Source organism: Phyllostomus discolor, chromosome 8, assembly GCF_004126475.2.
Source record: "Phyllostomus discolor isolate MPI-MPIP mPhyDis1 chromosome 8, mPhyDis1.pri.v3, whole genome shotgun sequence".
NCBI classification, from domain to species: domain Eukaryota; kingdom Metazoa; phylum Chordata; class Mammalia; order Chiroptera; family Phyllostomidae; genus Phyllostomus; species Phyllostomus discolor.
The window spans coordinates 62,540,617-62,567,650 of record NC_040910.2 but is presented as its reverse complement, the minus strand read 5'-3'; the positions used below and the strand labels follow the sequence as shown (position 1 = coordinate 62,567,650).

Below are 27,034 nucleotides of genomic sequence, written 5' to 3'. Positions count from 1 at the left end.
ATAAGCATAGTGAAATATAGAGCCATGAGGAAAATAACAGAAATAAGAGGACTAAGCAGACTACATTTGCAGGCACATATGCAAGTGAATTCGTACCAGCAGGTACAAAGAATGAAATCTAATGGCATTTGAGTTTTAAAGACCAACAAGAAGTTTAGCAAGCAAACGAACAAAAAAACCCCCAAAGCCCCCAAAACACCTCCTTATATTTCAATTTGCATAAAACAGATTTTCAAATTTAGATCAGAAACCTGCTTAAGGAGTGTGATGGTGATGCAGACACTGGCCCGCAGTGTCCGCATCATTATGGATGAAATGAGACATTCACACAAACTATTGAGCCTGGAGGAGGAAAAGGGACAGCATGGCTTTTCTCTCAAGGGGAGCAAAAGCTGTGGCCTCCACCATGACAGGCCTTTATTTCTATCTCTCAGCACATTACATGATGGTCTTCATTTACTATGCACAGGTTTGCTTTAGGTGGTTACCTTTTACAGAAAACAAAGGAGCCAATGCTGCTAATCACATCACAGAAGAGGGATATTTGCAAATGAAAAGGCAAAAGTGGTTGAACTGGTTACACTCATCTTTGGAAGGTTTAGCATGGATTTTAGGAAGTTACTTTGCAGTAAATGTCCTCAATTCAGGGTGAGGGAGTTTTAGCAAAAAGCAAGACTCATAGCAGGCTAGGCACATTGCAGGCCTGATTCCCCATGGGAGAACCTATCCATGGGCATGGGTCCTGTGCATCTCCGAGTGGGAGCTGGGCCCATGCCATGCAGAACTGTCTCCTACAGATGGGAAAGAAGTGTGAGTAGCTTATAACAATAAATTATCAAGACATGTAACAGTTAAAGCACAGCACAGTAGGCATCATACCTTTAGCGCTGCTCTTTACCTGCTCGCCAGATCAACTGATGATCTTCCTCCTCTGTAAAATTTTGTAATAGCCTCAGCACAGACCTTTTGTTGTTAAGTTTGCTGCTTTCTGGTACACTTCACACTTCTATTCTCTCCTATTTAGTTGAATATTTAACAAGACTTAGTTGTTGGCTCCTAAAAGTTTCTCCCAGTATATAATTATCTCTCACTACATAATTAGGGATTAGACAAGTAGGGCTGTCCTTATGAAAACTAAATTGAATGCTTAGAAAGTCTCAAAGGTTACTTGCTAATCATACCCCTGTAGCAATGAGCATGCTTAGTGCCCAGATATTGGTTTCTAAACAGATGCCTATTAAAGAGAGCCAGGAATGCCTGGAGAAATGCCTCATGTCTGAGGCATTGAAAGTGCAAGGTGAACCTGAGGTATCTTCTGTCAGAAGGCAATTAAGTGCCCAAAGACTGCAGAGGGAATGTTGAAGGACTTAACTACCTGAAGGGTTCCAACTGCCAATGTTGGGATGATTTGAGCATCGGAAACAATGATCATAATTTATCATAACACACTGAATAATTTGTCACCACTGCCAATTCCTTACTCTGACAATTCATAACTTAAGGAATTAAGCCTGATCCTGCCAAGTGTATTGTAGTTGATGGAGAAACTATTCCTTACAGGTGCATGCCAGTCAACAAATGTAGAATGATAGAATTAGAAAATCACCATTTTGTAAATCTGGAGGAGATAATTGATTCAGACAAGAATGATTATCAGTGGATACCAAAACCACCAGGTGAATGTTGTGGGTAAATAGGCTCCCCGTATGCTGCCAAGGTTTCAGTCACAGATTCTCTAATTGCAACAGAAAAACACACCTTTGTGTTGGGAAGATAGGGTGGTGATCACCTCAACAGAGTGATCTGATTTTGCACTGCTGACAGTGAGCCAACCATGTAAAACTTTTGATATGATGCAATATGACATACATCTGTGAAGTGTTAATGCTAAAATGTATAATCTGAATATATCGACTTTGGCCCTAACTGCTAATTTACAGAAAGTACAGGAACAAGATAAACAAACCAGTGATCTGTTAACTGATTTGAAAAACAAACTGCAAAACAATCAGTTAAATCCTGAATGTGAGATATTCTACAACTGACCTGCTCTATTTAAGACAAACAAAAAAACTCTGGGGAAAAAATCAAAGTTGGGAGACTTTTAGATAGATGAAACAGACATAACAATCAAGTAAAGTGTGGAATTTGACTGGATTAACAGGAAACATTTAAACATGGGCTAAGCATTAGATATTAGGGAATTACTATTCATTTTTTGAGGTATGTAAAGGTACTGTGGTTATGTAAAAAGACTCTCCTATTTTTTATGAGATGCATGCTTAAGGGTGAAATATCATGTCTTTGCTTTCCAACTGTTCAGAAAAATATGGCAAAATGTGAATTTTCAAATCTAAGTGGCAAATATAGTTATTATTCTTTAACTTTCTTTATATTTGAACATCTTCATAATAAAAAGTTGTGGGAAATAAAAAACTTGAATTATACTTGGGCCAGGCATCTGTAAAAGTGGAAAAAGTACACAAAGGTCTAGGATTCTTCACTATTATTATTGTATTATTTTATAAGAGCATCAATTGCTTCAGTGTATCAGTGGAAGACCTTATAAATGCATTATTTACATAAAACACATAGAAGCAGGAAATACAAATTAATGCAAAGGAAGACAATACAGACTATAATACTCCGCACATTCATTCCAAGAGGAAAAAGTGTAATGTAAGGTATGAAATTCCATCTTAAGTACAATGGTTATTTTTTAACCTAATAACTATGGCATAAGCATAATTTGAGTATAATGCAACCTAGGACAATCTGTACTTTGTGAAGGGTGATCCCATGACATCAAGGTTAATGAAGGTGAGGACAAGGGAAAGCAACAACTTCTTGAAGAAAACACTCAACAAGAAAGCTTTCAAGATGTCTTTCCTTCAGCAACTCTTTGTAGAATGTTTATATAAAGTCGCGTCCACATGAAGCCACATGGTCAACACATGTTTAAATTGGTATTTTTGGTGCCAGAATTTATATCGACTTTTCCTCTTCTAGCTCAGGAAAATTGCCTGTACAAAGATGTCCCACGATTTCTTAGGAATATCCCCACTGTTAATATCTGGGGATTCCGGTTTTTCATTAAGTAGTTCCAATGAACTAATCAATGACCAGTATTTGGTAAATATTTCTTTGCAGGTATGTACAAAATATTCTACCAATTTCACTCCATTTCAGTTAATTCTACCTTATTACTCAACTTATTTATTCACTAATTCAACATATATTGACCACCTGCTATATATGCAAGGCACTGAAGAAACCAGAGCAATATGAAACCTCAGCTCTTGGAATATGGTCTTATATTCTGAAAGTGGGATGCTGTGGATATTAAATGCAATAGTATTTTTACTTATTTCTAGTTGCATTTCTGCCAGTTTTCCTTTTATGCTGTTTAGGACTATGACAAACTCAGTTATTACTGTTTAATGATTACCACACCAATGACAGTTTCTATATCCATGCTTTTTCCATTGAATTTTTTTTCTGGTGAAAAAAATTGGTTTCTTTTTACAGAAACAGAATGAATTATGCTTTGTATCCCATCAGTTACTCATTTATTTTTAAGTCAACCAAGTCCAATAACATTTCATGTTATAAGTTACCTATGTATTCTTTCCTCTCTTCACCTTTTCTTCCCTGACCCACTTTCTGCACTGAAATCATATCTATTTTTCATTACTTTTTTCTCACACTATTTAAATATTTTTATTACTCCTTAGGATCTACAGGGTCAAATTTGGCAACCCATTTTAGGTTTTCTATACTCATTCATTCACAACACACTTGTTATAGTTAAGCCCATGTCCTTACTTTCATTATGTCCTAATTTTTCATTAATGTAGAAAGCTTTTATAGCACTACAGGAAGCCTGGGAAGGATCAAGTAGGAAGTGTGGGCCCTGAGCACAGTAGGCACTCAAGAAATATGTGTTTCAATGGAAGAAATGGACTTTATACAGTAAAACAGTATCGGGAACCTTAAGTTATACATTTCAGTGTCAGGTGAAAAAAATGAAAACTGTATTCTTATTTTTTCCTACAGGATGACAGATATCAAAACCTAGTGAAACTAATGTAATAAAAAGTAATAAAAATATAATAAAAATAAATAAATAAATAATAGGAAAAAACCTAATGAAACTAAGACTGTTCTAAAAATTATTTTAAGCATGGGTGTTTCATTTTTGCCCATTTCACTAAATTTGTACATGTCTAAGGGTTATGTACACATTAGTTTCTCTATCCAAACATCATCTTTCATTAAGGTTCTCCTCCTTGAATATTTCAGTATTTAAAACAAAGTATAATTAAACAGTCACCACATAGAAACCTTTAAGATACTTTCAATTTTTCTCAAACCTACTAGCGCCACATAGCAGTTATGGCATAATATGAAAAGGAAGGTGAAAAGTGGGAGGAACCCTTTACATATTTAAGGCTTTGAAGCTGGGAAGAAGTAAAAGCCCAAAAGCAGCTTTTCTATCTCCCCAGGATTACTCTTTACTTGATGGAAGCTTTCACAAGTTACATTCATAAGGCCTCACGGAGTACTTGAAATACAGTAAGAGTTGGTGAGTTACAGGTTTCTGAGTACTCTTTTCACAGGGTTTCTTTCTGGAATAAACCAAGTAAAGGTTAAACAGTGAATGTTCTCAAATTTCACATTAAATTTAAATAAATTATATCCACATTATGAATTTGGCTACTTCTGTTCAGTGGTATCTGACATACAAGCATATTGCACTTCTTCTGATAATGTGTTAACACTCAGAGTACAGAATAAAATTTAAATGATTAAGTTGTAACACCTAATAGTCTTGCACATACATTAATTACGATGTTTGGCACCTGTATGAACACGCTGATGCTGAATAAGGTTTGTACTCTGAGTGAAAGTTTTACCACAGATACGGCATGCATAGGGCTTCTCTCCTGTGTGAATTCTCTGGTGTTGAATAAGGCATGTTCTCTGGCTAAAATCTTTATCACATTCATTACATTTATAAGGTCTTTCTCCAGTATGAGTTCTCTGATGCTGATTAAGTGATGAGGAATAAATAAAAGCTTTCCCACATTCATTACATTTATAGGGTTTCTCTCCAGTATGAATTCTTTGATGTTGAGTAAGATTTGCACCCTGTCTATATGCTTTCCCACATACATTGCATTTAAAGGGTTTTTCTCCATTATGAATCCTCTGATGTTGAGTAAGGTGTACACTCTGGCTGAATGCTTTTCCACACACACTGCATTTATATGGTTTCTCACCAGTATGTGTTCTATGATGTTGAGTAAGATTTGCACTCTGGCTGAAGGCTTTCCCACATATTTTACATATGTAGGATTTCTCTCCAGTGTGAGTAGTTTGATGTTGAATAAGAGTTGAAGAATGAGCAAAGGCTTTTCCACATTCATTACATTTGTAACACTTCTCTCCAGAATGAATTCTCTGATGTCGAATAAGGTACGTACTCTGACTAAATACCTTCCAACACTCATTGCATTTATATGGTTTCTTGCCAGTATGTATTTTTTGATGTTGAAGAAGGTGTGTACTCTGACTGAAAGTTTTCCCACACTCGTTGCATATATAAGGTTTTTCTCCAGTATGAACTCTCTGGTGATTGATCAGTGATGAACTGTGGCTGAAGGTTTTACCACACTCCAAGCATTTATATGGTTTCTCTCCAGTATGTGTCCTTTGATGTATAGTAAGGTGTGCACGCTGACTAAAGTCTTTCCCGCAGTCATCACACTTATATGGTTTCTCTCCTGTATGAATTCTCTGATGTATAGTAAGGTGTGCTCGCTGGCTGAAGGCTTTACCACATTGGTGGCATTCATATGGTTTTTCTCCAGTATGCATTCTCTGATGTGCAATAAGGGATGAGAGGTGCCTAAACTCTTTTCCACACTCTTCACATTCATAAGACTTCTCTTTGGTATGGGTACTTTGGTGTTTCATGAGGGATGGGTATTTCCTAAACTTTTTCCCACACACATTACATTTATAAGGCTTCTCTCCAGGATAAATTTTCCTATGTACAATACCATATGAGACATGACTGAAGGTTGCCCTGCCTTCACTATATATAGAAGTTTTATCATCTGACTCAGTATCAAACTGTATTATTAGGTTTGAATGCCTTTCAAAATGATTCCCATATATACCATATTTACTAAGATACTCTTCTGTAGGATCATCTGCTTGTGAAAAAACTGACTTCAAACTGAAATTACTTTCTTCAGTGGGAATTTTCCTGAAGTTATCTGGTGCTTTTCTCTCCAATCTGTCACCATCATCATATGGTTCTTCCAATTTGACGGTCTGGGTTCCATCTGTTGTGAATTTAGGAATGTTTTTAACTGGATTACAATCTGGAGCTTCTGTTTCCTGTCCTGAAATAAAAATAATATAAAAATTTTTCTGTATCTGGAGAAGGGAAATTGCCAAAATAGAAACAAAATAATGAACATGAATAAAATGCTTAAAAAGCTATGGTTCTGACAACCTCATAACAAGGTCCTTAAAGCTTAGAAAAGGAGAATAAAAAGGAAGAAAAACAGAAGACTAAATTGAAAAAAGGAGAGGCTTCTCGCTATCCCACATAGGTACAGACTAAATAAAATAGGTTAGTCAGGTGACAGCTAACACTGTATAGGATGACTTGGGATGACTTCAATTGTGTAATTATTTATAATTATATAACATTTAAATGACATGTTCAAAGTAGGCATGCTATCATCACCCCTTCCAATCTACTATGCACAATCCTACCTAATGTTACAAAAGTAATTTCATGGAGTGCTCTTCATGCCTAAATATGTCTAGTAAGTCTCCTATAGCCTGAAACAGTGCATTTCAAAAGTGCAGTCCCCAGACTACTGGTATAAGTATCACTATCACCTGGGAGCATGTTAAATTATTGCACTTCACTCAGACATACTGACTCAGAAACTTTGGAAATGAGGCCAAGCAATCTGTTTTTTAGCAAGCCCTCCAGGTTGTTTTGATGTACAATAAATTTTGAGGATCAGTGGCATGAAGGATAAAAGTTAAAGAGAGCAAAAAAAGTTCAAAATATCTCCAACTTGGCATTTCATCCCCAAAGTAATCAAGCCTTTTCTTTTTTTAAAAAAATATTTTATATATTTATTTTTAGAGAGGGAAGGGAGGGAGAGAGAGAAACATCAATGTGTGTTTGCTGAGGGTCACGGCCTGCAACCCAGGCATGTACCCTGACTGGGAATCGAACCTGCGACACTTTGGTTTGCAGCCTGCACTCAATCCACTGAGCTACGCCAGCCAGGGCTTCAAGCCTTTTCTATTCTGTGTCTTCTAGCACACTTTGTATCCTGCTTAACTTAAAGTTCAAAGTTGTTCACATAACTTAAAATTACTTCCTCATAATCTTCTACAGGTGCCACGCTAATTCAAAACTCTAGGCCTTCTCTTATGCTACCTTCCCCATCTATTAGAAAAGCTCATATTCTTTCCTTCTTAGAACCCTAAGTACAGATTGGGTTGAATCATATAAAATTGTGTTTTTTGTAAGTCAACATGGCGGAGTATCGGCAGTTTCATATGGTTCAACCTAATAAACGATGGGGCCATGACAGAAGTTGGCCTTATATAATTATTTCACAATTTTGTGTGTTTCTAATATTTCTAACATAGGTGCAAACTCTGGAACTAACTTATGCTTCTTTTACATTTCCTTCAGAAAGTGGCCCAAGACTAGATATGGTGGCCACTCAACTGAATTGGTAAAATAAGACAGTAACTTGTTATAAAAAGATGGACTCAAATGAAAGCAAACACACACATAAACACACATCAAACAAACAAAAAACCCTGACCCCAAACCTGCCTGCAGAGCAGTCAAATATATACAGGCATACCTTGGAGATACTGTGGGTTCAGTTCCAGACCACCGCAATAAAATGAGTATCACAATGAAGTGAGCCACATGAATTTTTTGGTTTCTCAGTGCATATAAAAGTTATATTTATATTATACTATAGCCTATTAAATGTGTACTGTATGATATCTAAAAAATGTACGTATCTTATCTAAAAAACACTTTATTGCTAAAAAAATGCTAACCATCATCTGAGTCTTCAGCAAGTTGTAATCATTTTGCTGGTGGAAGGTACCTTCAATTTGTGATAACGCAGTATCTGCGAAGTTCAATAAAGTGAAGCACAAAAGTGAGGAATGCCTGTATTTGTTGATGCTTATTATGTTTCCATTATGATAGTTTAAATTTAAGTTAGAGTACCTTTCTCCTTTGACAGTAGGTGGGAAATATATAACTTGCAAATATTAAGAATTATTTAAGGAAATGTAATTAAATATGAAGTTTATAATATAGCAAAAATGATACAGCAACTTTCTAAGATGCAGATCAAAGTATAATAATCACAAATATAATCATTCAATAGAATCATACATCAATAAAGGAGTAGCTAGGATAGAGAATAATGGAATACTGATAACTGATAAAAATTATAGCTAGAGCTATGTACATTGAAATGAAAAGGTGTACAGGACATATTAGTAAGTGAAAAAAAGAGGTATGTAACAGTATGTAGAACAAGAACCTGTCTGTGTAAAGATCTGCTAAATGTCTTACAGATACACACAAACACACGTTAGATGCACATACACATATTACACACTGTAGTGATAACCTAAGGGGAGAAGGTCCTAGTCGTGGGTATGGGGAGGGAGACACATTTCCTTTGGCTTACTTGTATGGCTTGTATTTAAAAACTACTTTATTACTTTGATTTAAATTAAAAAATCAGAGTAACACTAGAAAATGCTTAGGAACAATGTTAAATGAAATAAGCAATATCACAACTAGCGTGAAAACTCATTAGAACTATACAAATATCAAAATGCTAACAATGAGATTATAGGTTTAAAAATATTTTCTAATATTCAATAAATTGGCTATGACTTTTATGGCTGTCTAATACTAGAAATGTAGTTATATTACTTTTACAGAAAAAAATAAAAACTTTTTTAAACCAGATTTGTTACTACGCTCCCCCAACAAAAAAAGAAAAGGAGGATGTTAATTGACTGTGTAGGTAAATGTGTGTGTGTGAGAGATACACTCACACATACAGTAAGATAATATCAGAAGCTGAGTTTAATTTCTATGTAATCAGAATTAGTCTATGACAGAATTTCATATACCTGAAAAAGTTATAATTAACAAGATTAAAGTAACAAGTCTGAATAATGACCATGAAGAAACTGCTACTATAAAACATACATTTTTAAATCAATCAGTTTATGGGAAATTCAGAAAATGAGATAATTAAGTAGGCCTTAAATATGTATATATAACTAACCAGAAAGGACTGGTTAGAAGCAGTACTTGTTGGTCAATAGGGCCAAACAAGGGTATATAGTTCTGATAAAACAAGGTGAGTGTTGAATCAGGTAATGAAGGATGGCTTTGAGGATGGCGGAAGGTATGATCAGAGTTGAACCTTAAAGGTCAAACTTCTGAGACAGGAATGGCCATCGAAGACCCATCAATATTCCTACTCTATTAGTGAATTACCAGTTTCCATTTCCTGAAATATGACTGATGTATCCTAACCAGAGGTTCAACTTACTAGGTACTGCTGAGATGGCAAGAAAGCACAATCTTCAGAGGCCAAAAATCAAATAAAATCAAGAAGACAGGAAATCAGCTAGAGCTCAAGTTGGCTGCTTGTGACAGCTCCTCAATCCTGTTGATAACCTTAAGCTTTCACTTTGAAGGCACAAGGGGCTCAGGAGCCAGAAGAAAAAGCCCAGGGTCCAACCAACGAGGGAAGGCTGACAGGAGTCTATTATATACTCTGTATAAGGACAGGCTAGAAAACAAACAAAACTGAAAAAAACCTCACCTCTACAATGAAAAAAAGAAATGTGCCCTTTTCAGTGTTGGTGCTCTTTGGCAGGAGAAAAATTCACCCTCAAAATACGGTGACCATAAACTGCTACCTCTGGTAGATTTATAGCCCTAATTCATGCTACCTGAATAATCTAAAGGACTCCTCATGCTGAGAAGTCAACCTGAAATGCTTTCAGAATGGCAGCACTGCTCAGAAGTCTATCCTGATTCTAGTCCAGGAATATTTCCATTATGCCATGCATGTTTTCTCATTGTTTAGAGGGTGCTGAAAACATTCCCCAAAGAACTTAGTGTGTTACAGGTATATTTTGAGTCATTCTGCTGACCAAGGCAAATAAAGCCATAAATTATGAGAACAAGCTTTTTAATTAGTGTGACCCTTAAAATACTCCATGACCAGATAAAGTTAAAAAAGGGATAAAATTTAAATCAGATAATTTAAAAAAGTGAAGCAAGTCATTTTAAGGTAGTCACTTTAATGTTATAGTCTATCACTATTAATTTACTGTTAATGCTGTATTCTAGCATCAATATTGGCAGACATACTAGAAGTCAGTGCCTTCAAAAGTAGGAAAGCAAAATGCAAAAGAATATAGTACACTTCTTTTGTATACAAAAGGAGGTATGACTGTATTTGTGATTTCTGCAAAGAGAAACACAGAAAAGAAAATCAGTAACAAATGAACATGGTTAACTACATGGAGTGAATGGAAACAGAGCAGAAGAGATGAGAGTGAATACCTTTCTAAATAGTTTTGACTTTTGAACCATAAGAATGTTTTTATATACTCAAAAATGTGAAGTTTAATAAAAAAGAATCACAAACGTGGAAAACACTAAAACTGGGCACAAACAGAATCAAACAAACTTAACAATATATGTTAAGATAACCAGAAAAAAAGAATACTGGGTTCAACTAACTTTTGAACCCAGTATTCTGGATAGCCTTAATGGAATAGAACAAAGAAGGGATTTGAAGGAACTCTGAACCTAGCTAGTTTGTTATTGGTACTGATATTGATATAATTCTCAAACTATTTCTGTGTGTATTATATGATACAGCAAATGGATCAATATACTGACATTGTTGGGAACCAGGTTATTATATGGGAAAGGAAAGATAAAATGGAGTATGGGAAAAGTTAGCAGTATGAATTCATGAGTCCTGAAACTACATACATAATACATATGTACATATATGTGGATTGGCAAAGTAGATTTACAGTTGTTCATATGGAAAAAGACAAGCAGGTTATGATTATTACAATAGCTTTATCAACTCAAAAAGAATGTCACAAGGGCATAGTACACTTAGGTATAATCTTGTGAGTGTTCAAATAGCCAGCCTTCATTTTTATACCTTCTTATAGTCTACTTGCTCTACTCAAGCACACTTTGGCATGCCTTTTTCCATTTGAATAACTGTAACCTTCTTTTGCCCATGCCTGTATTTCCCAGCTCTATCTACTGAACAGATTTAGAAGCAATGCTACCCCATTGTACTGAGCACACTTCATGCCAGATCCTAGTTTCTAAGCACTATTTCTCCATTAAAATGAACCTTGGTTCCTTAGGCAAATTCCAGGTCCAAGGAACACCCAGGGTGAGCCTAAAGAATACCTTGTGCCAGAAAGCAAGGACATGCTCAACTCAAAGACTAACAGGGACATCTTGAAAGAACACCAGACCTGGTTTCAAAAGCTCCCACTGAGGTAGTCCAAGGTGATGTTAGAAGATACAGAACCCATTTGTTTCCATGGACACACTAAATCTATAGACAGAAATGTAACATTCCTTCTGAAAAAGACCTGAAAAGACCTGAAATAGCTGAACAGCTGCTTCACTTCAAAGAAGAAAAGGATCACATTGCGGTAGGAAGGAGAGGTTGAGATGCAGTCTCACCAAAAACCCCATCCACAGCATGGTGACACATAATTGGGAAGGATATTAATATTACAAATCTGGAGCTTCTCCCTGAAGAGCAAAGAGTTTGTACCTACCTCAGGCACCCCAACTCTTAGGACCAGTCCCCTAAGAGGCTTTAAATAATCTGGCTTTAAAACCAATGAAGTTTGCATCCACAAGGCCTGGGGGACTGTAGCAACCTGAGAGACTGATCTTGAAGGGCTTCTGCACAAACTCACTTGTCCTAAGGCCCAGCACAGAGGCAGTGACTTGAGAAGCACTCAGACTATAGGTGAAGGAGATTAATTTGCTAATCTTAGAGCATCTGCTACAGGAACAGGGGCCTGTAGGAATTCTCTTCGGGGACAGAGGCACTGGTGGATGCCATTCTGCCCTCTCCCAGTGCCAGGATCTCTAGGAGGGGAGATTTTACACATGTTTGGTACCCAGGTTTTATTCTATCTGGTACCCCAGTTTTTGCAGTGGCAACACAGGGGACATCCCTTGAGTATGTGGTTCTGGAGGGAAGGGGCACTTGCGTTTCTGGGCCCCATGGGATTGTAACAATCAGAGGGACAATTCCTGGCAGGCTACCACCCCCAGGGCACTGCACAGACAGCAAACTGAAACATGATCCCAGTCTTCCTGTGAAAGACACCTATTTACTGTCCTGGAGCTTCAGCCTGAAGGATAGGTTGGTTGCAGGTGTGCCACACATTGAGGCTACAGATGTGCTCCTAGGGAACTATGTTCCAGGGGGGCCATCTTTGTGCTCTTCTGCTGTCTGTCACAGCTTGCCAGTTCCTCTCAGACAAGATCTTCTACACTCATCTTGAGCCCTGATTTTTGCAACTGCTGCATGGGGACATCTCCAGATCACCTGCAATTGTGGTCCCCAAGGACTGTACACATTTGTATGCTTTAAAAGCTGCTGCCTGAGGATCTGGCTTCAAATCATCATGAAACTAGGAGCTGACTGAAATCCCTCCCTCTGGAACACTGACAGGTCTTGGCATAGTCCCCAAAACTGGAGCTATTAAAAATAAATCAGAGAACTGTAATTGAATAATGATAAAATAATTAAAAAAAAATAAATCAGGTTGGGTCCTGGCTGGTTAGCTCAGTTGGTCAGAGCATTTTCCTGATATACCAAGGATGCGGGTTTGATTCCCAGTCAGGACACATACAAGAATCAACCAATAAAGACATAAATAAGTGCATCAACAAAATGATGTTTCTTTCTTTGTGTGTCTGTCTCTCTCTCTCACACAAAAATCTATAAATAAAAATAAAGAAAAAATAAAACAAGTCAGGTTGCTTAGACAATCACAAAAGTTCAAGAGACAACCAAGAACTAGGGTAAGATGGAACAATAAGATTCATCTAATACACAAGGCCACTCCTTTAAGGTAGGAAGAGGCTATTGTTTCGCCTAGTACATAGAAGCAACATAGAAAAACATGAAAAAAATGTGGAAACAAAGAAATATGTTCCAAATGAAAGAATAAGACTAAAAAACCCTCTGAAAAAAACCTTAATGAAATGGAGGTAAGTAATTTACCATATACAGTTCAAAGTACTGGTCATAAAGATGCTCACTGAACTTAAGAGAAGAATGGGTGAACATAGTGAGAACTTCAACAAAGGTATAAAAAAAATACAAGAAAATTCCAAACAGAAGTTATAGAGCTGAAGAATATAGTAACTGAACTGAAAAATACTCTACAGTGATCTCAAAACAGGGCAGTGGAACTCACCCAAACAGAGCCCCCATCAAAAAGGGAAAAAAAATTTAAAGTAAAGATAACTTAAGGGACTTATGTGACAACATAAACAGAATAACACTCACGTTGTAGGAGTCCCAAAAGAGAAAGGTGCAGAAAACTTATTTGAAGAAATAATGGCTGACAACTCCCCTAACCTAGGGAAGGAAACATATCTAGATCCAGGAAATCAAGAGAATTACAAATAAGATCAGCCCAATGAGATCCACACCAAGACACATTATAATTAAAATGTCAAAAGTTAAAAGATAGAGAATCTTAAAAGTAGCAAGAAAAAAAACAACTTGTTACTTACAAGGGGACCCCCACAAAACTATCATCAGAGTTTTCAGCAGAAACTCTGCAGGTAAGAAGGGCCTGATATACTTGCATTCTACATCCAACATGCTAAAAGGAAAAAACTTCCAAACAAGAATACTCTACCCAGTATTTTCCAGACAACTCAAACTAAGGAATTCACCACTAAACCAGCCTTACAAGAAATGTTAAAGGGATTTCTTTAAGTTGAAATGGCATGGCACTAATTACTAATAAGAAAACATATAAAAGTATAAATTTCACTGGTAAAGTTAAATATATGGTAAAGGTAGTGAATTAATCACATAGAAATCTAGTATGAAGATTAAAAAATAGTAAAAATAACTATAATTACTATAATTAGTTAAAGGACACACAAAATAATAAGATGTAAATCTTATTTATGTCAAAAACAAACATCAAAGGGAATAAAAATTTAAAGTTTGAAGTGTGTTCAAATTTAACTTATCAACATAAATAGACTGTTATAAATATAGGTTGTTATATGTAAGTCTCATGGTAACCACAAAGAAAAAAACCTATAATAGATAAAAACAAAGATAATGAGAAAGGAATCTAAACATAACACTAATGAACCACATCAAACCACATCACAACCACAAAGAGAACAAGAGAAGAAGAAAGGAACAGAGAGAACTATAAAACAACCAGAAAACAATGAACAAAATGGCAATAAATACATATCTATCAGTAATCATTTTAAATGTAAATGGACTAAATTTTCCAATCAAAAAACATAGTGTGGTTAAATGGATAAAAAACCCCAAGACCTACTATATGCTGTCTATAAGAGACTCATTTTAGATATAAGGACCCATACAGACTGAAAGTGGATAGAAAAGATGTTCCATACAAATGAAAACCAAAAGAAAGCTGGGGAAGCTATACTTGTATTAGATAAAACATACTTTAAAATAAAGACTATGACAAAGAAGCACATTACATAATGCTAAAGGGGTTGATCCAACAAGATATAACATTTATAAGTAGTTATGCATCAAAGAGCACCTAATTACGTAACACAAATATTAACAGACCTAAAGGGAGAGATAGATAGCAATATAAAAATAGTAGATGACATTAATACCTTACTTAGATCAATGGATAGATCATCCAGAAAATGAATGAGAAAACATCGGCTTTAAAGGGCACATTGGAGCAGATGGACTTGAAATGTACAATACATTCCATCCAGAAGCAGCAGAACACACATTCTTCTCAAGAGCACAAGAAACATTCTCCAGGATAGATCATGTTAGGCCACGGAACAAATCTTAATAAATTAAAAAAATTAAAATTATATCAAGCATCTTTTTCAACAACAATCGTATAAAACTAGAAATCAATTACAAGAAGAAAACTGAAAAAAATCACAACTAGGCGTGGATTAAACAACATGCTAGTAAACAACCAGTGGGTTAACAAAGAAATCAAAGAAGAAATCAAAACCACATTCATACAAAAAACATACTAAAATTCCTGGGAGGCAGCAAAAGCAGTTCTAAGAGGGAAGTTCATAGGGATACATACTTACCAGGGGAAAAAAAACATAGGAACAATCTCAAATAAACAATTTAACTTTAAAAACTGTACCTGGACAACAATAAAAAATAAATGACAAATTAACAGACCAAATTAACATTTAAGAGAAAAGAAAATTAAAAAAAGAAAAAAGAGGAAAAAAAGAATAAAAAGAAAGAAAAAGACAATCTAACTTTACACTTCAAAAAATTAGGAAAAGAGGAAATAAAGCCCAACATTAGTAGAAGGAAGGAAATAAAGATCAGAGTAAAAATAAATGAAATAGAGACTGAGAAGATAACAGAAAAGATCAATGAAAGTAAAAGCTGGTACTCTGAAAAGATAAATAAAAAAAGACGAACATCTAGTTAGACTCGCCAAGAAAAAAAGAGGGCTCAAATAAATAAAAATCAGAAATAAAAGATGAGATATTACAGCTAATACCACAGAAATACAAAGGATCATAAGAGACTACTATGAGCAATTATGCACCAAGAAACTGAACAATCTAGAATAAATGAATACATTCCTAGAAACATAGAACATTTCAAGACTATATCATAAAGCAGAAAATCTGAATAGGCAAATTAATAAGGGGACTAAATGAGTAATCAAAACCTCCCAACAAAAGTCCAGATGGTTTCACTGATGATTTCCAAAAAATAAAAGAGGATGAAATGCTTTCAAACACATTTATGAGGACAGCATTATCCTCATACCAAAACCAAACAAGACACCACAAGAAAGGAAAAATATAGGCCACATCCCTGATGAACACAGATGCAAAAGTCCTCAACAAAAAATTAGCAAACCCAATTCAACAATATATTTAAGGGATCATTTACCACAATCAATTGATATTTATTCCACGGATTCAAGAATGACTCAACATCTGAGAATCAACTGTGATACACTACATTAACAAAATTAAGTATAAAAATCATATGATCATCTCAAAAGATGCAGAAAAACTATTTGACAAAACTCAGCATCCTTTTATGATTAAAACTCTCAAGTATGTGGGTATAGAAGGAACATACTTTAACATGGCCATATAAGACAAGCCATCAGCTGACATCAATAGTGAAAAGCTGACAGCTTTTCCGCTAAGGTCAGGAACACAATCAGAATGCTCACTCTGCCACGGTTATTCAACATAGTGTTGAAAGTCCTAGCCAGAGCAATAAGGCAATAAAAAGAAATACAAAGCATCCAAATTTAAAAGGAAGAAATAAAACTATTCCTATTTGTAGACAACATAATTTTATACACAGAAAACTCTAATGACTCTACCAAAACTGTCAATTCAGTCAAGTTGCAGAATACAAAATCAGTATACAAAAAACTGTTGTTTCTATATAATAACAACAAACTATCAGAAACATAAATTAAGAAAACAGTTCCAATTATAACTGCATCAAAAAGAATAAAATATCTAAGAATAAATTTAGCCAAGGAGGTAAAAGACTTGTGCATTAAAAACTTTTAAGACACTGCTGAAAGAAATTGAAGACAACACGAATAAATGGAAAGATATTCCATGCTCACAGACTGAAAGAATTAATACTGCTAAAATGTCCATACCACCCAAAGCAATCCATAGATTCAATGCAATCCCTAGCAAAATTCCAATGGCATTTCTTACAGAAATAGAAAAAACAATCCTAAAGTTTGTATAACCACAGAAGACCTCAAATAACCAAAGCAAAATGAGAAAGAACAATACTAGAAGCATCACACTCCCTGATTTCAACCTATATTAAAAAGCTATAGCAATCAAAACAGTATGGTACTGGTATAAAAACAGACACAAATTAACAGAACAGAACAGACAGCCCAGAAATAAACCCATGCATATATAATCAATTAATCTATGAGAGAGGAGGCAAGAATACACAATGGGGAAAAGACAGTCTCTTCAAGAAGCACTGTTGGGAAAACTGGATAACCATATGCAAAAGAATGAAACTAGACCACTATCTTAAATCACACATAAAAATTAAATCAAAATGGATTGAAGACTTGACTGTAAGACCAGAAGCAATAAACTCCTATAAGGAAACACAGGTGATAAGCTCCCTGAGTTTAGTCTTGGCAATGATTTTTTTTGGATCTGACTTCAAAAGCAAAGGAAAACAGAAGCAAAAATAAACAAGTAGGACTATATCACACTAAAAAGCTTCTGAACAGCAAAGAAAATCATCAACAAAATGATAAAGCAACCTACTTTTTTTAGAGAGAATGGGAGAAAACATTTGCAAATTATGTATCTGATAAATATATAAAAAACTCATACAATTTAACAGGAAAAAAACAAACAAAAGAAACCAATCAATTAAAAAATAGGCAGAAGACCTGAATAGATATTTTTCCAAACAACATGCAGATGGTCAATGGGTACATGAAAAAAACTCAGCATCACTAACCAACTTAAAACCACAATGAGATATCACCTCAAATGTTATAATGCCTATTATCAAAAAACACAAGATATAACAAGTGTTGGCAAGGAAGTGGACTGTTGGTGGGAATTTAAATTGGTGTAGCCCCTATGGGAAACAGTATGGAGGGTCCTGAAACAAAAATAGAATTATTATATGATCCAATTCCATTTCTGGATATATATCTGAAGAAAATGAAACCACTAATTAAAGAAGATATTATGTACTCCCATGTTTGTGACAGCATTATTTACAATGGCCAAAATATGGAAACAAGAGTGTTCATCAATGGATGAATGTATAAAGAAGATGTGGTCTACAGATATAACAGAATACTACTCAACCATAAAAAAGTAACCTTGTTATTTGGGTTTTGAGGGCATTATGCAAAGTAAAATAAGGAAGACAGAGGAAGACAAATACTGTATGATTTCACTTATATGTGGAATCTAAAACAACAACAACAAATCAAAGAAAAACAAAAACCAAAACACCAAACTTCTAGATTGAAGAGCAGATTGTTGGTTGCCGGGGGGAAGAAGGGGTAGGTGGGGGTGGTGGTGGGAGAAGTGGGTGAAGGAGGTCAAAAGGTACAAACTTTCAATTATAAAATAAATAAGTCCTAAGGATGTAATGTGCAGCATGGTGACTACAGTTAATAAGACTACATATAATGCATATTTGAAAGTTTCTGAATATTTGAATGTTTCTAAGAGATGAAATCTTAAAATTTTTCATCACATACAAAAATTTGTAACTATGTATACAGAGGGTAACTATGCAAATTTATAACTATGTATAAGATGATAATTAGATTTATTGTGGTGCTAATTTTGTAAAATGTATACAAATATCAAATCATTACATGGTACACCTAAAACTAATACAGTGTTTTATGTCAATTATACCTCAATTTAAAAAAAGTCTTGTACTGCCCAAATTTGAGACAATCGAGCATCAAAAATGGAACCCCCTCAAACTGGAATGAGCTAATGACACATTCAATTTTTAAAAATTCCATTAGTCTATATATAGTGCTACATACACATAAAAATGGAGTGGGAAAAGGGACAGTCATTTTCTACAAAAGAGTGCTATTAATCATTTAGAAGAGATGGCTGAATTAGAAAATCACATTTTGTAACCAGCTATGTAATAAAGCAAGGATCATCAGTGGATAAGAACCTTAAATAAAAGGTTATCAGGGAATAGAACAGTCATGTGGTGTCTAAGTATCAATCCACAGATTTCCTACTAATTAGAAAGAAAAAAAATGCACCTTTAACTTAGCACCTAAGTGAAGCATCTAAAACAGAGAGATCTGGTACACGGCACAAACTGAGTATCACCAAATGAGACAAATGACATTACGTGTCTCCTGAGGAAATGCAATGGAAAGTACACTCCTATACTCTTGGCAAAAAAAATTTTTAAAAAGATTTTATTTATCTTTAGAGAGAGGGGAAGGGAGGGAGAAAGAGAGGGGGAAATATCAATGTGTGGTTGCCTCTCGCATGCCCACTACTGGGGACCTGGCCTGCAACCCAGGCATGTGCCCTGACTGGGAATGGAACCAGGGACCCTGTGGTTCGCAGGCTGGCACTCAATCCACTAAGCCACAACAGCTGGGGCCTTTTAGCAAAAATGTTTAATCTGAATCTAACCATGAGGAAACAATCAGGTAAATGTGGATTATTTTTTTAAAAACCTGGCCTGGATCCTTCAAAAAATGTCAATATCATGAAAGATTAAAGAGAAAAAAAGGCTGGGGAAGAGTTCTGGATTAAAAAGGACCAAGACAAAGGATAACCAAGTGGAGCATGTGATTCCTGACTAGATCTTGGATTGGGGAGAAAAACATCTAAAAGGATATTTTGGGAGAGTTGGAGAAATCTAAGTATTTGACTATACATTAATAGCATTATTGTATAAATGTTACATATTTGGAGAGAATGGTGTTGTACTTATGTTAGGGGAATGTTCATGTTCTTAGAAGACATATATAGAAATATTTAGGGGTGAGATTTTATGATGCCCACAACTAATTTTCAAATGGTTTAGTGCAAAAACAAAGTATGTTTGTGTACTTATAAAAAGATAAGGCAAAAGTGGCTGAATGAGGATAAATGGTGACTCCAGGTAAAAAATATATAGGTATTCAATGTACCGTTCCTGTCAACTTTTCTGCAGGCTTGAAATCTTTCAAAACAAAGTTGTGAAGGAAGAAAGGAATGGGAACCACCAAAAAGTCCATCACTAGGGAACAAGTTCAATAAAATATGAGACACACAATAAAATCTGATGCACATGTTTAAGCTCTTTACATACTCGTTTGGAACCCTTATCAAGATATACTTTATTATTTATTTATTTATTATTATTGTTATTTTTTTAGAGAGGGAAGGGAGGGAGATAGAGAGAGAGAGAAACATCAATGTGCAGTTGCTGGGGGTCATGGTCTGCAACCCAGGCATGTACCTTGACTGAGAATCGAACCTGCAACACTTTGGTTTGCAGCCCCCGCTCAATCCACTGAGTTATGCCAGCCAGGGCTCAAGATATGTTTTTAAGTAATGAAAACAAAGTACAAAACTGTGTTTGTCTACATATAGACAAATATTTTCACATTGACTTTCCATGCAAACCAAATAAAACAAACACTTGTAGGAATAAACTAGAACCAAATAACAGTGATTGTGTGTTGGGCAGATGTAGGAACTGGGTGAATGTGGTACACATATGAAAGACTTTTGTTTGGCTTTATATAAAATTTAAAAACATATTTTATATATGAACATTTTTGTTTTGTGAATAAATTGTCTTTTTAAATAATTAGAAAATAAAAAAGAAAGAAATGAGTTAGGGAAGTGGAGGAAGGGGGGTATGGGGTTTTGTCAGTAAATAAAAGAAACTCAAAAAGAAGGTTTGAAATTAAGATTTTAGATGACATTCATGCATACTTGGATAGAATGGTGGCACAATCAAAGCCTCAGAGTGCTAGGGTGTGGGACTCAGGGGTCATGGGGAAAGATACAACAAGATACAGGAAAAAGGTATAAAAATGATGTCTGGGAAATCTTTTCCTGAGGATGGCCTCTGTGAGGAAGTGATGCCAAACAGCTCAGTGCTCTTGACAGACTGGGATGTCCTTCTGGAAAATGATTTGGCCATATTTAAAAACATATCTAACCACACTCGGGGCAATACAGGCTAAGTGCAAAGCCTCTCATCTGCCAGTTCTTCTCTCACCTGGACTAGGGCCTTCTAAGATTTCTTTTATCACCATCCATGGTTCTTCCAATATGGGAATCACAGTTGGTCTGTACACTGTCAGTCCTGTTCAGAAGAAATATAATGAGTTTTACCCTGAATATAAACATTTGTTCAAATTTTATTACTTGGCTTTTTATCCACATGGATAGACCTTTACAGGAAAACAAGAGTTCATGGCTATGACTGAATAAATTATGTCCTTGTCCTTTTCAGAGCTAGGCCAGAAATTTCCTGGCACCCTGGAGGATATGTGCACAGAGATTATGTGGGACGGAAATCACAGAGGCAGTGGGGAATGAGCAAGGTACAGCACTGGTGAAAGCCTTGTGAAACTGCACATCAGTTTTCAATGATCTTCCATATAGAAACCTTTCACTTGGGAAAAAGGGAGTAGAACATAGGCACTTCTGTGCCCAAGTTAGATAAGCACAGCTGATCTCTAGGCCCCATTTTTGGCAAAGTACTTCAGAGGCCCAACCCATCTTTAACAATAGAAGGAGAAAAAAAAGATACTCTGGTGGATATCCTGGGAGGTATGGGTAAAGATGATGCTTACCTAGAGAAACCATGTTCCAATAGTTCTGTAACGTCACGGTCTTGTACAATTCCTTCTGTACAGGACGCATTAGCTCCCAGTCTTCCTGGGTAATATCCACAGCCACATCTCTGAATGTCATTGATTCCTAAAACAGCAAATATAGCTTCATTCAAGAACTAATAGGAAGGGGATAGTGTTAACACTAGGTGTGTGTGTGGTGGGGAGAATCATAGAAACTTGATCTTTAGTGGGATCCTAAAGGTGTCCAGTCAAAACCTTTACCCAGCATGTAGATGAGCATACCTGAACGGTCTTAAAAGAAAAATTGAATATAAAGTAGAATTTATTGTTTTCAGCTGCCACTAGTGCATACATTGGTGGTTCTATCTTAAAGAAGAAAGGGTTTTAAACATAGATGACACAGAGTTGAATGGTTTTGCTGCAGAGGGGGAGTGGGGCAGGGAGAGCAACGGGGGCAAATTGGGACAACTTTAATAGAACAACAAAATAAATTAAAAAATAAAAATAGAGATCCACTGTTATCTGCAACAACAACAACAACAACAACAACAACAAAGAATAACTTTGCTGTGTTCTAAGTGGAAATTTTAAGCTATTCTGTGTGCTCTGTGATGAAGGGCAGAGGCCTTCCTCTTTTCCATCACTGTTGAACTAGTGTACTTTTTAGGTACATTTTGCATCCCTCTTGTTCTTCTTCCTTTTGTTAAAAAAATTTCTTGATTACACTTACATGCTTTTCAAATAAACTTTAAGTTTCTTTAAAAATTGTATCAAGACTTTGAAATTTCATTAAGTTTGTAAGTTAGGGATAACTGATGGTTTTACAAGATTCAAGACTTCTTTCATATCCAACAGAATTATACAAAACATGAAGTTACTGCAAAATTTATACTATGTTTAGTCCTGTTTTAAATTTGAGGGGGGTAATACTGTGAATGAATCTTTAATTTCATTTTATCATCTATCTGGTTTTTATATACAGTTAAAGTGATTCATTTTTGTATGCCATTTTTATAGAAGTCATTTCAAATTTTTATTACTGTTTCTAACAGTTTTCTCCTTTATTTTCTTAGTTTCCTCAGGTAAAACATTCATATTACCCATAAATAATTTTACACTGGTTACCAATTTCAGATATATTTGTACAGTAAACCTTTCTCTTATGGTGGCCCGAGTTGCTCTCCCTTAAAATGACAGACTCATGATAAAAAGTAATACTATATGTAATACATGACCTTTAATTACTTGTTAATGAGGAAAAAGGATGTTAGTACTATTGTTTATCCTACTGTGATCTTACTAACCAGTTACTGTTATTGAGGGTAACAAGTCTCATAAAATTTAATCCTCATAATTTATTAGAGTCAAATAACCCAGGCTGAGTGGTTAAGTGTCTTGCCCCAAATTATAGGTTCAATGGCAGAACCAGGAACCAAACCTATATCCATTTGGCTGTGCAGGTCAATCCCTTTATCTCAATGCGATAATGCTGCATAAAGGTCAGAACATGAGAGAAAGCAATGCCATTTCCTATACAGGGCATTCACCTACCCTAACAGGCCAAGGTGACTTAAGGAGAAAAACTGAGGGTTAGGTCTTTGATGGAACTTTTGGGGTCAGTGAAGTTAAAGGGCCAGGATAAAAAATGTCACCACACATTGTGAAGGCATTTTAAAATCACAGAGGACACTAAAACTCACTTTGGTCACCAGATTATTTAGCCACCCTGCCTGGAAAGCATGTCTTCCTTTAGGGTCTTCCTCTTGGGTCTCTCGGGAAAGGGCAGAGTTCTGAGGAGCAGCTAGGGAAGAGAAAGAGACCATGATGGAGATCAGTCTTGTTTAAATTGCCCAGGGAACTTATCACCAAATAGATACCTACACTTGCTTAACACGAGAAGTCAGAAGGAAACCAAACATAGCACCTCTGCTTCAAAAAATGAGCGGAGCCCTAACTGGTGTGGCTCAGTTAGCTAGCGTCATCCTGAAGGGTGCAAGGTTGCCAGTTTGATTCCCAATCAGGGCACATGACTGGGTTGCAGGTTTGGTCCCAGGTTAAGGCATGTGCAAGAGGCAACTGATCAATGTTTCTCTCTGACATTGATGCTTCTCTCCCTCTTTCTCCCTCCCCCTCTCTTAAAAAAAAATCAGTGGAAAGAGGCAATAACTTGTCCTAAAACATCCATTGCAGGCTTCAAAAATAAAGAGTGCTCTGAGACTCTTGTATCAAATTCATAATTTTCTACTAATCCCTCATGTGATATAAATTTTGAGTTGTGTGTTCACTAAATAAGGAAATGCTCTCTGGACTGGACCCTTTTCTACCTATTTGTAAGTATGTTACTATAGACTCCAATTCACAAAGCAAATGATTTGTTGGCAGAATGGTTCAAACCTCTGCAGGTAACCCCCGAGGGCTCACGGGGGGTAATTTAGTTGTGTCTGGTCATTGTTTTATGACACATCTCCTCTGGGTTTAGATAACGTGTATTTGGTTCCAAGAAATCTGAAGGGGAATACCACACAGGATGGGGCTCATGTTAAAGCCTGTTCTCACTCACTCACTGTCCTTCCTTTTCCCTACTGCTCTAACAGGCTGCTCTCATATAGATATGTTTGTCGTCTTCTCTAAGCATCCAGGATTCCTCCCCTTTCTGCCCTATAATTCTCACCTTCATCTTCTAGAATCTGAGTCAAATCCTCCACCAGAGTCACCACTTCCTCGCTGCTCCCTGGGTACTGAGACTTCACCCAGGTCCTAACCTCCCCAGGCAGGATGGTCAGGAATTGCTCCAGCACCAGCAGTTCCAGGATTTGTTCCTTTGAGTGAATCTCAGGCCTTAGCCACTTAAGGCAGAGCTCTCGGAGTTGATTCAATGCTTTTCGAGGACCAGCCAGGTCTGGGTATGGAAAATTCCTAAAATTCTGTCGACAAGTCTCACTGTCACGCAAGAGTCTTGAAGCAAGGGCTTCCTTTTCAGTACTGTGCGGTCCACTCTGAGCCTTGTCTGGCTTCCACATTAGAAAGATTTGGGAACGTGAAGAACTGGTCATCCTCTTACTTGAAGCTGACATTGCAGCTGAGTCAATCTGGCAATATCCTTTATTTCTCTAGTAGTGAGCCAACTGCTTGAGTCTCATAGCCACAAAGACAAGGGCACAAGAGACTCAAGGTAGAGTCATCAGCTTTAGTTACAAATTCTGAGCCTAGAACTTGTAGGGATGGTTAGGAAACCCTGAAACACAAGAACAGACCACAAAATCAAGAATTTCTGGTGCTCTCTGCTATACACATGCACAAACAGAGACTGGCCAGTGTGCACAAACAAACACATATGCAGGGATGTCACACTCATTTTCACCAGGGGCTACATCAGCCTCGAGGTTGCCTTCAAAGGGCCGAATTTTAGGACTGTATAAATGTAACTAACTACTCCTTAACAGTTAAGGAGTTAAAATTACATTCGACCCTTTGGAGGCAACCTTGAGGCTGATGTGGCTGGCCCCTGGTGAACATGAGTTTGACACCCCTGACATACAGAATTTACCTTGGTCTCCTTCCCTCATATCTTTAGACGCATAAAAGGGCTAATCATTTACCTGCTTTGCATATTAGTGTCAATTTCACTATCTGAGGGTGAAGGAGACAAGCAGGCAGGGTTGGAAAGAAGTAGAAAAGGCTGGTATGATTTGAAGCCCTTTATGTGTTTCTAACGGAGACAATTCCTTATGAATAAATTTGAAGCCAGGATTCCCGAAGAAAGCCTCCAACAGGCCTGACCTGGAGAAGAACCCGTAACACCTGTCCACGGGCTCTAGCTCTGAGCCCTACTCAATCAGTCTTGTCACCAAGGCCAACAGTTTACAAGGTCCTGCACAGCAGGTGCGCAGGCCTCGCCTCCGTCGCCTCCCTTTTACAGCGGGTCTCCCTAACTCCTCTTAACCTGGAGGGAGAGTCGCAGTCAGCGGGAGTCGGAGCAAGGCAACACGCTGTACTGGGGCTGGACACCCCACAGCAGCCTTCACCCTACGTTCACCTCCTCGTAGGCCGCGAGCACGGGCGCTAGTGCCTGAATCGGCTACGGCTCGGGCTCTGACCGCGCGGACACTCGGCCCCGGCGCCGAGACGTCATTACCTGCCGCTGGGACCCGGCGGACTCGCAGCCAGAGCGGCCGGGAGGCCCCAGGCAACAATGGCGGCGGGGGCGAGTTCGCGGGCGCCTGTGTGGCGGGCTTAGTCCGGCGCTGCAGAGGGGCCTCTACTCCGCCACTGCCTTTCCCCGGAAAGCACAACGTAGGTCGGCCAGAAACAGCGCCTTCCAGCCCAGTCTTGAGAAGCCCGGCCCGGAACCCAGGGTCCTCAGCTTCGCCGAGACCTCTCCTCGGCGCCACTGCGCATGTGCGGGAGGCTAACGCTGCGCGTACGCTAAGCCAATCGGAAGCTGCGTCCCAGGCCTCCGTCGCTTCATTCTTTTGACTTGTCGCCTTGGCAACCTCCTCCGCCCTATCACTGCGACTTGCTCTTTCGCCTTCTCGGCTACGAGTGGAACCTTCAAGTTTCGTATGAGTGGAACCTTCAAGTTTCGCTGGTCGGAGTCAGATCTGCTGGATGGCTTAGAGACTGAGATCCTGCCAGCATTTTGCGGGGTCGGAGGGAGGATACGGATGGGGAGGGTTGGAGTCCCGCGCAAGTTAATGACGGTAAATCTGGTGCCAGAGTTCCCAGAGGAAGGATGGGCAGAGGGGTTGCGGGTCTAAAGACAAAAAGACTCGAAATGCTGGTTCGGGCTTTACTGTAAATAAACACTCACTGTTAAAGCCTGTAACTTACTCCTCAGGAAATTGATTCTGAGACTCTCAGATTAGAAACAACAACATCCAAAAGCAAGTTGTTTGTAAGAGACTCAAAACACAAAATGGTTGACAATAAAGACATACAAATGCTAGAAAAACATATTCTAGGGGTTCCTGTTGTCTATTGATGTTTTGGCAAACTACCCCCAAACTTAGTGGTTTTTAAGAAAAACCATTTAGCCTTGACAGGTCCTGAAAACGGAAAGGTCGCTGGTTCTATCCCTGGTCAGGGGACAAACCTGGGTTGCCAGCCAGGCCCCGCCCACTGGGGGGCGTGCTAGAGGCAACTTACCAATGTTTCCCTCCCTTCTCTCTCTAAAAATAACTAACTAAATAAATAAATATTAAAAAACCCTATTTATTATGTTCGCTTGCTCACCCACATGTCTTGTGCATGGGCTGACATGGCCTAAGGATGAGCTCAGCTTAGAGTTGACCAGAATGCT

The 27,034-nt window shown here is 37.3% G+C and overlaps 1 protein-coding gene across 2 annotated transcripts; it reads right to left on the bottom strand.

Moving 5' to 3' along the window:
• Positions 1 to 2,881: 2,881 nt before the first annotated feature.
• ZNF287 (zinc finger protein 287) lies at positions 2,882 to 26,139 on the bottom strand. 2 transcript variants are annotated; one of them, XM_028534292.2, is made up of 6 exons: positions 25,871 to 26,139; positions 24,407 to 24,970; positions 23,436 to 23,536; positions 21,733 to 21,859; positions 21,153 to 21,239; positions 2,882 to 6,413 (listed from the first exon to the last, which is right to left on the bottom strand). In XM_028534292.2, exons 2-6 carry the CDS (start codon positions 24,807 to 24,809, stop codon positions 4,843 to 4,845), a joined length of 2,289 nt encoding a protein of 762 aa, XP_028390093.1. In that variant the 5' UTR covers positions 24,810 to 24,970; positions 25,871 to 26,139; the 3' UTR covers positions 2,882 to 4,842. The 2 variants fall into 2 exon arrangements, with proteins under 2 accessions (XP_028390093.1, XP_035888814.1); XM_036032921.1 differs by lacking the exon at positions 25,871 to 26,139 and adding an exon at positions 25,335 to 25,793.
• Between the last annotated feature and the right edge of the window lie 895 nt (positions 26,140 to 27,034).